General features: G+C 53.7%; 1 protein-coding gene across 6 annotated transcripts in view; it reads left to right on the top strand.

The window, feature by feature from the left end:
- The first annotated feature begins 4820 nt into the window (after window positions 1-4820).
- The window catches only part of LOC114018628 (RING finger protein 112), a 135082-nt gene continuing 127279 nt past the window's right edge, over window positions 4821-12623 (top strand). Inside the window, exons 1-10 of one of the 6 annotated variants that reach the window (XM_043549663.1) lie at window positions 4821-5157; window positions 7372-7587; window positions 8005-8145; window positions 8479-8583; window positions 8987-9037; window positions 10106-10162; window positions 10914-11006; window positions 11839-11965; window positions 12119-12249; window positions 12456-12509. In XM_043549663.1, the coding sequence (XP_043405598.1) occupies window positions 4909-5157; window positions 7372-7587; window positions 8005-8145; window positions 8479-8583; window positions 8987-9037; window positions 10106-10162; window positions 10914-11006; window positions 11839-11965; window positions 12119-12249; window positions 12456-12509 (1224 nt within the window). In that variant the 5' untranslated portion in view covers window positions 4821-4908. Of the gene's footprint in view, window positions 5158-7371; window positions 7588-8004; window positions 8146-8478; window positions 8584-8986; window positions 9038-10105; window positions 10163-10913; window positions 11007-11835; window positions 11966-12118; window positions 12250-12455; window positions 12510-12623 lie in introns of all 6 variants that reach the window. The other 5 variants (XM_043549665.1, XM_043549664.1, XM_037898717.2 and 2 more) reach the window with 5 other exon arrangements.

Genomic DNA, 12623 nt, shown 5'->3' with positions numbered 1-12623 from the left:
ATCTCACCCTGAAAGATGTTCCAATAAGCTTCTTTCACAAACTAGACTCCTTCCTAGTCTGGGCCCAGTCCTGTCCCCTGGTATAGTATTTGTTAGTTCCAGCAGACATCTCAGATGGTAAGCAGGGATTTTCTCATGAATGGTAGCTTCCTTTGTCCTGCTCCACCCCTTTTTATAGCTTGGGCACGAGGCAGGAGTCTTTTGTCTGTGCTTGGCCCCCACCCCTGCCTCTCAATGGAAAAGTACAAGGATTAAGATGGATTCCAGTATCATGTGACATGGTCACTTGTCTCTGAGACCTCATTCCCCATGGGCTGGCCCACACGTACACAGGAAGGCTTTCAGGTAAATAAGGCCATTTACAACCAATTGTCTGAGTCAATGGGAGCCATCAAGTTTCTAAACCACCATTAATGGCCCACACTTTGCATAATTACAATAGGGCCTCAGAGTTATACTTCATATTTCTATCTTCAGATACAAGAATGATACACGAATACAAATAAGATGAATATATTCAGTAGGCTATAACCTTTGTAATGATACTTTACAAGAGACCTTTTGCATAAAGCATATTCTATTTACATCATATTAACATTCATAAGCATATTTTCATAAAGCATATGGGGTGTGTCAAGGTTCCTTCCCCACTCTGAACTCTAGGGTACAGATGTGGGGACCTGCATGAAAACCTCCTCAGCTTACTTTTACCAGCTTATGTTAAAACTTCCCCAAGATACAAATTAATTTTATCCTTTGCCCCTGGATCTCCACTGCAACCACCAAACTTTAACTGGGTTTACTGGGAAACGTAGTTTGGACACGTCTTTCCCCCCCAAATCCTCCCAACCCTTGCACCCCACTTCCTGGGGAAGGTTTGGTAAAAATCCTCACCAATTTGCATAGGTGACCACAGACCCAAACCCTTGAATCTTAGAACAATGAAAAAGCATTCAGTTTCCTTACAAGAAGACTTTTAATAGAAGTAAAGGAATCACCTCTGTAAAATCAGGATGGTAGATACCTTACAGGGTGTTTAGATTCAAAACATAGAGAATCCCTCTAGGCAAAATCTTAAGTTACAAAAAAGACACACAGACAGGAATAGTCATTCTATTCAGCACAGTTCTTTTCTCAGCCATTTAAAGAAATCATAATCTAACACTTACCTAGCTAGATTACTTACTAAAAGTTCTAAGACTCCATTCCTGTTCTGTCCCGGGCAAAAGCAGCATACAGACAGACCCAGACCCTTTGTTTCTCTCCCTCCTCCCCGCTTTTGAAAGTATCTTGTCTCCTCATTGTCATTTTGATCATGTGCCAGCGAGGTTACCTTTAGCTTCTTAACCCTTTACATGTGAGAGGATTTTTCCTCTGGCCAGGAGGGATTTTAAAGGGGTTTACCCTTCCCTTTATATTTATGACAGGGTGCAGCATCACAGCTCTTATTCAGGTTTCCCCTGCTTATGTATCCCAGGATCACATGAGCTGTTTTGGCCACAGTGTCACACGGGGCATTTATGTTCAGCTGATTATAGACCACGACCCCCAAATCTTTTTCAGAATCTCTGCTTCCCAGGAGCATGTCCCCCACCCTGTAAGTACGGCTGATTTTTGTTGTTCTTTGATGGATACATTTACCTTTAGCCATACTAAAACACACCCAGTTTATCATGGGATCCACATCACTTGGTGTGAGTGACATGTCCTCTTTCTTATTTACCACGCCCTCAATTTTGGGGTCATTTGCAAAGTTTAGCAACAATTTTATGTTTTCTTCCAGGTCATTGACAACAATGTTAATAAAAGGTTGATAAATGCAAAATAATGCACATGGGAAAGCATAATCCCAACTATACATACAAAATGATAGGATCAAAATGAGGTGTTACCATTCAAGAAAGAGATCACAGTGTCATTGTGGATAGTTCTCTGAAAAAATCCACTCAATGGGCAGCAACAGACAAAAACGCTAACAGAATGTTAGGAACCATAAGGAAAGGGATAGATAAGACACCAGAAAATTTCAGAATGCCACCACATAAATCCATGGCACGCCCACTCCTTGAATGTTGTGTGCAGCTCTGGTCACCCCCTCTCAAAAAAGATACATTAGAATTGGAAAAGGTCCAGAAAAGGGCAACAAAAATGATTAGGGTTATGGAACAGCTTCCATTTGAGGAGAGATTAAAAAGGCAGGGACTTTTCAGCATAGAAAAGAGACAACTAAGAGGGCATATGATAGAGGTCTATAAAATCATGTATGGTGTGGAGAAAGTGAATGGGGAAGTGTTATTTACTCTGGCATGTAACACAAAATTTGGGGTCCCCTGATAAAATTAGTAGGCAGAAAGTTTAAACCAAACAAAGGAAGTACTTCTTCTCACAAAGCACACAACTTGTTTGCAGGGGATGTTGCAAAGGCCAAAAGTATAAATGGATTCAAAAAAAATTAGATTAATTGTTGGCAGATAGGTCCATCAATGGCTACTAGCCAGGATAGTAAGAGATGCAATCCTGTGGTCTGGGAGCCCCTAAACCTCTGATTGCTAGGAGCTGAGAGTGGATGACAGGGAATGGATCGTGTGATAACTGCCCTGCTCTGTTCATTCCCTCTGAAGCACCTGGCACTGGCCACTGTCAGAAGTCAGGAAATTGGGCTAGGTGGACCATTGGTCTGACCCAAGATGACTGTTACTATGTCCTTGTGTTCTTTGCATAGGGCCAAAAACAGACCCTTGAGGGATCCCACCTGAACCAGAGTCAGTCATCTTTGGAGCAGCTCCGCCTTCTAAGAGCAATTGGCTCAGGCTCTCTGCAGACTCAGGCATGTGGGCATTGCTGGTAGATCTCAGATCCTCTCCTGTAGTCATCTCACACTGCCCCCAGACAATGGAGTTTCATTACCGGATGAATGGAAGAGGGACAGATGGAAGGGGGGGTCAGAGTGACATATGCAGAGTGATGAAGAGAGAATGGAGGTGTTGAAGGAGGTTCTGGCATCATTCATCCCTGAGGTTCAGGACTCCATGCTCATGGCTTGGACCCCAGAGCCCACATGTCCCCATATAAATTCAGCATAGGGCACCGTCTCAACATAGACATCCAGACTATTGGGCTGGCCACAGCCATCCTCCCAACTCACAACCCCCATCAGGAACCAGGCCCCATTGTGGTCACATATCAGCAGCCCCCCAGAATCCCTCTAGAGTGGCAGAGAAATTGGGATTACCGAGGAGCTCCTTCCCACTCCAAGCATCCACAATCCATCCCCTTGGAGCCGTAGGCAAGTGGACCACCCTATGGCACCACCCACATATTGTGGCCACAACCACATTAGAAGTGAAAGGAGCATGATGCATCTTGCCCCGCTCCTTTCTCTGGAGGAGGCATTGGTGACAGCGGTGGGGTTCCCTAGTTCGTTCACAGCATTGACTGGGTTCATCCTCTGTTGCGCTACATAGATAGCACTGCTGGGGTGGGGATCGCAGGACCCCCCAGAATAGTGGGCCTAGAAGTTTACACCCTCTGTCAAGAGGTATAGGGTATTTTCCCATCTCAGGCTTTCTGCAGACTCAGGCAGGCCTCCGTAAAAAGAAAAGGAGTACTTGTGGCACCTTAGAGACGAATACATTTATTAGAGCATAAGCTTTCGTGAGCTACAGCTCATGTCATCGCTTATGCTCTAATAAATTTGTTAGTCTCTCAGGTGCCACAAGTCCTCCTTTTCTTTTTATGGATACAGACTAACACAGCTGCTACTTTGAAACCAGACAGGCCTCCGTTACCCTCCCGCCACATTGTCCCTATTTTCTACCCAACTGTAAAGTCTCTACTTTTACTTTCAAAAACAGAAGTTGGGGCTCAATCTGCCTTTTTTAATGGGTGGGGATTGGGGCGGGAGTTTGTGTCCAAAAGTTTCAGCCAGCTCTAATGTTAAAGGAACAATGGCAGAGTTTTTAGCTTTTCATAGAATATCAGGGTTGGAAAGGACCTCAGAAGGTCATCTAGTCCAACCCCCTGCTCAAAGCAGGACCAATCCCCAATTTTTGCCCCAGATCCCTAAATGGCCCCCTCAAGGATTGAGCTCACAACCCTGAGTTTAGCAGGCCAATGCTCAAACCACTGAGCCATCCCTCCCCCCAGTTCTTGTCTCCTTTCAGCCTACAAAACTGTTTTCACTGGGAATGGCCAATTCCTGTGAATTCAGGAGAAAAAAGAACCCCAGAAGGAGTTAAATGTGGCCCAAGTCTTGGGGCGGGTGGAGGAGCAATGGAAGGGCAACTGGATCCAGGCACAGGAGCCTGCTGGAGAAGCCGGACCTACTGGGGCTAACATCAGGAAATGGTAGGATTCTAGGTAGACAGACACACATACAGGCTGTTGTTTTAACAACTTTTTCTCTAATGCCACATTTCTGCTGCTAAATAAACAATGCTTCGCTTGTTTGGTCACTGGATACCATTCGTAAGGGCAGGACAGCACATTTTCAGTCCTGCTAGGACACAAACAATGGATCCATGAGGGGCTCGGTCTGAGAGCAGGCCAAGGGCACGACTCCACCACAGGAGAGGTAACAGGGACGACCCCTGCATAGATGCAGTGAGGCACAGCCAGCCCTGTACCCCACATGTCCAGGTGGGGAACCCCATGGAGGGATCCCTCTTTTGCCTTCTCCTAACTTTCCCAAAACCCCACGAGCAGAGAGACACTTGCCAGCCCTGCCCAAAAATGGGAATGGCCAGCTCACAGCAGTCAATGGAAACTTACCCAGCCGAGTGGTGAAAACTAACAATAGAGCCCAGGAGTCCTGGCTCTCAGCCCCCCTGCGCTAGCATCTTAGCTCCGGTGTTCCCATGTGCTAGCTCCTGACCCAGTGAATCTCCCCAGGCCTTTGGGGTCAGAGGGATGGAGCAACTCTGGGAGGACGTCACCTGCTCCATCTGCTTGGACGTGTTGAACGACCCCGTCTCCATCGAGTGTGGCCACAACTTCTGCTGGGGCTGCCTCATGGCTCATTGGAGCCAGATCTCAGCCCAGGGGCACCGCTGCCCAGAGTGCCGGGCTCCCTGCTCCAGGAATAGGATGATCCCAGACACACGTGTCAAAAACATGGTGGAGAAAATCACCAAGCACCTGCAGGAAGAGCCGGAGCTGGTGAGACTAGATGGGTCAGATAAGGGGAAAAGGAGCTTTCTCTTGTAGGGGATGCTGGGTCCAATCCAGCCCCAGAGCAGGGACTGCCTGGCTCAGGGGAGCGGGGAATGGGACATGGGGCCTTTCCCCTTTAGAGGGAGCCAGCCCTGATCTGGCCCCAGAGTGGGGACTGGCTGGCTCAGAAGGGTGAGGAATGGGACACACAGACTCAGACTGGTAGGCCAGAAGGGACCATCATAATCATCTAGTCTGACCTCCTGCACATTGCAGGGCACAGAACCTCACTCACCCTCTCCTGTAATAGACCCAGAACCTCTGGCTAGTCACTGACATCCTCCAGTTGTGGTTTAAGGACTTCAAGTTACAGAGACTCCACATTTACACTAGTTCAAACCTGCAAACGACCCGTGCCCCATGCTGCAGAGGAAGGCGAAAACCCCCCAGGTCTCTGCCAGTCTGACCTGGGGGAAATTCCTTCCCAACCCCAAATACAACGATCAGTTAGACCCTCAGCATGTGGGCAAGACCCACGAGCCGGATACCTGGGTGTCTCTAGTAACACAGAGCCCTTCCCATCTAGTGTCCCATCACCGCCCGTTGCAGGATATTTGCTACTAGCACTCGCATTTGGGCTACATGCCATCGTAGGCAGTCTCATCAGACCATCCCCTCCATAAACTTATCAAGCTCAGTCTTGAAGCCTCCAGAGCTGGGCGGCTGGAGAGCGGCGGCTGCTGGCTGGGATCCCAGCTCTAAAGGCAGAGCCACCACCAGCAGCAGCACAGAAATAAGGGTGGCCTGGTACGGTATTGCCACCCCTACTTCCACGCTGCTGCTGGTGGGATGCCGCCTTCAGAGCTGGGTGCCTGGCCACCAGCCGCTGCTCTCCAGCCGCCCAGCTCTGGAGGCAGTGCAGAATTAAGGGTGGCAATACGGTGACCCACCGAAAATAACCTTGTGACCCCGCTCCTCCCCCTGCAACTCCCTTTTGGGTCAGGACTCCCAGTTTGGGAAATGTTGTTTTCCCCGTGAAATCTGTAGAGTTTAGGGTAAAAGCACACAACAAATCAAATTACACAGGGGGAGAGACCAGATTTCACCAACTGGAAGGCATTTTTCATGGCTGTGAATTTGGCAGGACCCTAGGTACTACCCCTGACTTTTGCAGATTAATTAGAAATGCTTGCTATTGGACTTCCAATTTCACTTATCACTTTCTTTAATATTCGTGGATGGAGATGATCCAGGCCCCGCAGTTTGGTCCCATTAAGCTGCTTGAATCTGGCTTCCATTTCAGCCAATTCAGTGACAATTTCTACTCCCGTATTCTTGTTCTCATTAGCCATCTTTCCACAAGCTTCTCCTTATGCTTCTTAAAAACTGAGGCCATGCCCATATCTTTAGGTGTTGGCCCCTGCAGCCTGAATCTTTTACCTCCACCCCATCCTCAGCGCTTAGTGGTCCCACTTCTTCTTTCCTTGTTTTCTTTTTCTTTATGAGGCTAAAGAACTTTTTACTGTTGGTTTTAATTGTTTTGCACGTTTAAATTCTGCTTGGCCTTTGGCAGTTTTAGTTCCTTCCCTTTTGTCACCCGGGCTCATCACGTTGCTGGGCAGACACCTCACTGCTTCCACTTGGTTTTTGCTGCCGGTATCGGCCACCTGACTCTCAGTGTCGGTGCTCTTGGCACTATCGTTCCTCTTCTCATCTGTTTTCCTGCCCTCTGTCGTTCCTTTCTCCATTGCTGTGTCCTCGCCTACGTGATTTTCCTCCTGCTCAGTGTGAGAATCAGGCCTGGAGGTTCCATGAGCATCTCCCAGGGTTCCTAGTTTAAAGCCCTTTTCATCAGCTGTGCCAACCTCCACCCCGGAAGTCTATCCCACACTCTGTTCAGGTGGCGTCCGTCCCAGGAGACCAGTCCTCTGTCCGTGAACGCCTTCCCGTGGCCGAACATCCCCACGCCCACCTTAGCCCCACTGCCTGAGCCACTTGTTGATCATCAGCGTCTTGTCTCACCTTCGCTCTCCTCCAGGGACAGGTAGAATCCCACTGAAGATCCCCTCCAGGGAGTGCAGCCCCTGATCCAGCCCCAGGGCAGGGGACTGCCTGGCTCAGGGGGGAAGAATGGGGCACAGGGCTCTGATCCAGCAGGGAGCAGGGGACTGGCTGGCTCAGGGGTGGGGTCCCAGCTCTGACCCTGCTCTCTCCCTGCAGCAGGGGCCGGGGGCTCAGCCAGAGCGGGGGCACCCAGTGCAGCTGGTGCGTCTGGACGAGGAAGAGAACCTGATCCTGGACGAGGAGGCCCTGAGCCGCTGCCTGGAGCAGGGTGGGGTGGGAAACAGCCCTGTCTGTGTGGTATCCATCGTCGGGGGGCAGCGCCGGGGCAAATCCTTCCTGATGAACTACCTGCTGCGCCGGCTCCGGAGCCCGGTGAGTGTAAACGGGAACAGGAGGAGCCGGGGTGTGAGCGGCCCCATCCTGCCCCCTGCTGGAGGGCTCAGAGCTGCACACGTGTGTGTGGGAGTACACACACCTCATTGCATGTCGGTCAGCCTGTCTGCCTGGAACTCTGTCTGGTAACATTGTCTGTCTGTCTGTCTATCTGTCTGAACCCGAGCAAGTCTGTCTTTCTGTCTGTGTCTGTCTGGAATGCAGCGTGTCTGTGTGTCTCTGACTGTTTATCTGTCAGAATCTGAGCACGCCCATCGCCCTGTGTTCCTCCCCACCCCACCCTAGTACAATTAACCCCCAGCCCCCTCCCAGGGCTTACAGTCTGGAGGTGTGGGGGACCAGTCACTCTTCTCCTCCACACTGCACTGACCCCTGTCCCTCCATGTTCCTTTCCAGCAGGACGCGAGGGACGGGTCGTGGATGGGCCGGGAGGATGAGCCCCTGGAGGGGTTCGAGTGGCGCGCGGACGAGGAGCGAGTCACCAAGGGGGTGTGGGCGTGGAGTCAGCCCATCTGGGTCCCCACCCAGAGCGGGACGGTGAGTGGGGGCACTGGGGGTGCATAGGAAAGGGGGAAGGAGACATGGGGATGCTGGGAGAAGGGAAATGGGGGAAAGGGCTGGGAACACAGGCAATGGGGAAATAGGGAAGGATGGAGACATGGGGAAGGAGGCCCCAGGGGAACCTGATGAAGACATAACGGGGGGGAATGGAGAGGAGCGAGAGGAGGGAGCTAACACTGGAGCAGGTGAGAACGAGGTGCCAGGGGCCATTGGGGTGGAGCAGGGGGCAGGCTCTGGGGGCGGAGGGGCCGTGGGTGGCTGAACAAAGCCGGGAGCTGACCTGGGGCTCTCACTCTTTGCCCCCCCCAGGTGGCCGTGCTGCTGGTCGACACCGAGGGCTCCATGGGCATTGAAAGGAAGAAGGAGACCAGCATCAAACTCTCCGCCTTGTCCATGCTGCTCAGCTCCTATCAGGTTGGAGGGTCCCCGGGGGGGCGCTGTGCTGTAGAGCACAGTTTGGGGACTCAGCAGGGGACATTTCCCCCAGCAGTCCGGGCTGGCCCCAATACCCCATGAAGCGCTAGGGGGCGCTGTGCTGCAGGGAGCGGGGCAGGGGCTCAGCAGGGGGCGCTCTCCCCTGGCAGGCCAGGCCGGGCCGGCCCTGATGCCCCCTGTGGCACTAGGGGGCGCTGTGCTGCAGGGTGTGGGGCAGAGGCTCAGCAGGGGGCGCTCTGCCCTGGCAGGCCGGGCTGGCCCCGATGCCCCCTGCGGCACTAGGGGGCGCTGTGCTCGGGGCGGGTGACGTGGCTGGGAAGGGGCCTGGGGTGGCCGTCCCTGCTCGTTGCTGTAGCTCTGTCTGTCTCCTGACTATTTGCAGATACTGAATATTTCGAATGAGGTGAACGATGCGGATCTTGAATACCTGGAGGTGGGGCCAGGCAGCGTGACGCAGAATGTGGCCAGGCCAGGTTCTCCCATTAGCCCCACAGGGTTATTATCCCTCCCCATAGCTACTGTGGGGAAACTGAGGCCCAGATAAAGAAACCGACTCTCCCACGGTCATGTGGGCTTCTGGATTCAGCACTGTCACCACACAGCCCAGCCCGGATCTCTGCTCCAAGGTGTCCGGCATGGGCCCCTGGGTCAAAGTTAGGACCCCTCCCTCTCCTCCAGCCCAGCTCTGCAGTCAGTGGGAAGTCTGCTGGGGCCAAGGCCTTGGGCGGTTGCTCTGCCCGCTGATCTTCTCTGCTTTTACCCAGCCCCAGGCCCGCCGGGTCGAGCCCCTGGCCGTCACACCCTTAGCGACGTCACTGCCACCTGCGACATACTGTGTGTCCTGCCCCTTTACTGCACCCCAGCGGGGATTCTCTGTGCGGGGGAGGGGTTGGCTCTGGGAGGGTTTTTATCTGTCCACACGGCCCTGGGTGCAGTGGGGGGCAGAAACCTGGTTAACGTGGAGCTACAGCAGTCCAGGGAGAGCTCGAGTAATCGCCATGTTGCCGAGATTGTTCGAGGCGTGAGCAGAGCCATGGTGTCACCGCCGGGGCTGGGCAAACAGTGCTGGTGGCATCTCTCAGCCTGAGGCAATGGTGGTTTTGTGGGTTGGAGGGTACATCTCAGGAACCCTCAGGGAAAAGACCTCACTTTGGGCTCACTGACCCCCCCCACGTCCACGGGGTGCCCTGGAGTGAAGGAGGGAACCCTGGAACAAGACTGGTTCCTCTGTGGGGCACAGGATCCCACAGCCACCCCCACCACCCTCTTGGCCGGGTGCATCCCACTTCTCTTTCCACCCCATGGAAAATATCTCCATCTCTCTCCAGCTTCGTTTTGCACTTGCTGGGCCTCGCTCTCTGCGATGGGCAGAGGGAGCGGCTCAGATGGGGATGGGGGGGGGGATCAGGCCCCTTTCTGTTCACCTGCAGGATGATCCGGCAGTGTAAATGCCTCCCATGCCCCAGACTCGTCCCCCACCCCTGTTCTCTTTGCTCTGCAGATGTTTGTGCGTGTGGCCGAAGAGGTGGGAGAAGCGTACAGACTGGAGCCCATTCAGGTGAGATGGCTTCCACCATCTTCACCCGCCCTGCCCCGTGTATCCCCACACGGCACCCCTCCCCTGCGGGCATTGGGATAGAGACTTTATGGGTAACTCCACTGCTGTGGCTGACAATGCTTATAAACACAGGACCTCCCCATATTCACCATGAGGGGGCCTCCGTCATGCCGCTGGCCAAGATCTGTGAGAACAGCGACCTGCCTTTGTACGCAGGCCTCTTCAGCTCCCTGCCAGCCCCCCTGTCTTGTAGACACCGTTCAGGGTCATTTCTGCCACTACAGGACATGACAGTGCAATCGCCTCGGTGCAACAAGTGGTCAGCAATGACCGTCATTAATCACTGACCCCACCATTGGTCCACCAGATTTTGAGCTGCCAAGGCACCTGGGCTGGTTCCTAACAGGACAGGGCAATTGTGCCGCCCGTCTCTTCAGATGGGGTTTCTCTGATGACCAGGGATGTAGCTGTGGTCAGCTTCAGCCTATGTCGCATATCCTTGCCAAGTGCCCACGCACTTCGAGGGTGGGCTACTGGCTCCGCACCTGGCTGATGATGATGCTACCAAATGGCGGGGTACGTTGAGCATATGCTGAAGACCCCTCCCCCACTCCACAGCCTGCTCCTGCCCCATGCACCCCCTGCCCCATTCCCTAGGGGCTGAGGTCTTCCCTCCAGACATCACCCTTCTCCCCAACCCAGCATCCCCCCACCCCCAGAGACCCTCACTCCCCTCCTGTCTCCCCTGCAGCATCTAGACCTGCTGGTGCGGGATTGGAGCAGCTCCCCGGTACTTGGAGCCAAGGGTGGGGAGCAGCATCTGAAACACGTCCGAAAGGTGACTGTGGGACTCAGAGGATGGAGGAATGGGACATGGGGCCTTTCCCCTCGAAGGGATGATGGCTCCAGTGTTTCCAACATGGGGGAGGTGGGACCGCAGGGAGGTTGTGTGAAGGGGGGGGTCCCAAGCGCAGGGCTGGAGTTAGGGTGTGGCAAGCAGAATATTTGTCCAGGGCCCCGCACGACAGGGGACCCTGCAAAGCTAAATTACATGCTTCAGCCCTGGATGTCCGGGCCTCAGGCATCGGCTTCAGCCCACGGTGGCCAGAACTGAAGCTGAAGCCCGAGGTTAAGGTGGAAGTCACCATTTTTTTTGAAGTACAGGGGTCCAAATTGTCTTTTAAGGCCAAAGGGGGTCACCAGCACAACAAGCCTGAGAAACACTGGGCATGAGTTTAGCTGCTGACGTCTCCAAAGAATCCATCCGCAAGGAAAAACCTCCAGCCGGGGGTTGTAGACGCAAAGCTGGACTTTCCCTGCAATTGCTTCTCCAGGCCGGGCACCTGTCGCTGCCCTACGCTCAATGAGCCCAGGCAGCGTGGAGGAGGAAGCAGCTTGATTGCAAAGGGGAGAGGAAAAAAACAGGGTGGGACAAGGAGTCTGCAGAGACTGGGACCTCGGCTGGGGAGACAGGGGCTTGGAGTGGGGAGACTGGGACTGACGGACACTCCTTTCGCTTCCTGCCATCCCCTGCCTTGTTCACTGCCCCCCTTCCAATGTCTACCACAAACGAGGCCGGGCCCCTCCAGACCCTCTCTGACTGCCTGGCAGGTCTGGCTAATGTTAACACAGGTGTTTGTGTGTCAATGTAACCATTGCCCCTGTCTCGGCAGAAGCTGGAGGTGAAGTCCCCTTGCAAACACCCCAAGGCCCTGGAAGCGCTGAAGAGAAGCAGCAGCCGCTGTTACCTGATGCCCTTCCCTGGCAAGCGGATCACGATGGGGAGCGAGGGAAGGCTGAGAGGTAACGGACCCAGGACAGCAGCTCTAAGCCCCCTGCCCTGTGCAGAGCAATGTGACTGGGGCGCTGATCATGCCCGTGCGTAGCAGGTAGAGAGAAGGGGGATCAACAGGCCCTGTATTCCCCCACCATCATCCATCTCTCTCCCCTTTGCAGACATGGATGAGGATTTCCGGGAGAGCCTGAGGGACTACGTCACCGCCCTGGTGAGCACGGCGGGTCAACATGTCCGGCTGGACCAGCATGGGGGGATGCTCACTGGGACACAGCTTGCTGTCAAGATAAAGGTGGGGACCGGCCAGCTGTGCTGGAGGGAGCAGGAAGGGGATGCTCTCTCCTTGCAGTCAGTGATGACCCCAATACCCCCAATTCCCCAGCTGCCCCACCCCAGAGGTGACTGCTTCTCAGCACCAGGCGAGCCATCCCCATGTTCCCAGCCTTTCTAAGCCCTGTGGAGTCTGTGACGTGATGATTTCTTTTGGTTCCTTTGCAGAATTTATCTGATGTGATGAAGAACCATCGCTCCGGCTTCTCCTCTCCTTGTCAGGTACCATCTCTGCCTCTGAGCTGATCATGGGGTGTGTCCCCTCACCCGTCCATGTCAGGGTTGGGGCAATGTTGGGAACTGGGTCCATGCTGTTGGAGGTGACTGGGAAAGAGT

The sequence above is a fragment of the Chelonia mydas genome, chromosome 6, assembly GCF_015237465.2.
Source record: "Chelonia mydas isolate rCheMyd1 chromosome 6, rCheMyd1.pri.v2, whole genome shotgun sequence".
Taxonomy (NCBI): domain Eukaryota; kingdom Metazoa; phylum Chordata; order Testudines; family Cheloniidae; genus Chelonia; species Chelonia mydas.
The sequence above is the reverse complement of the archived record's forward strand: the minus strand, read 5'-3'. Positions and strand labels throughout refer to the sequence as shown.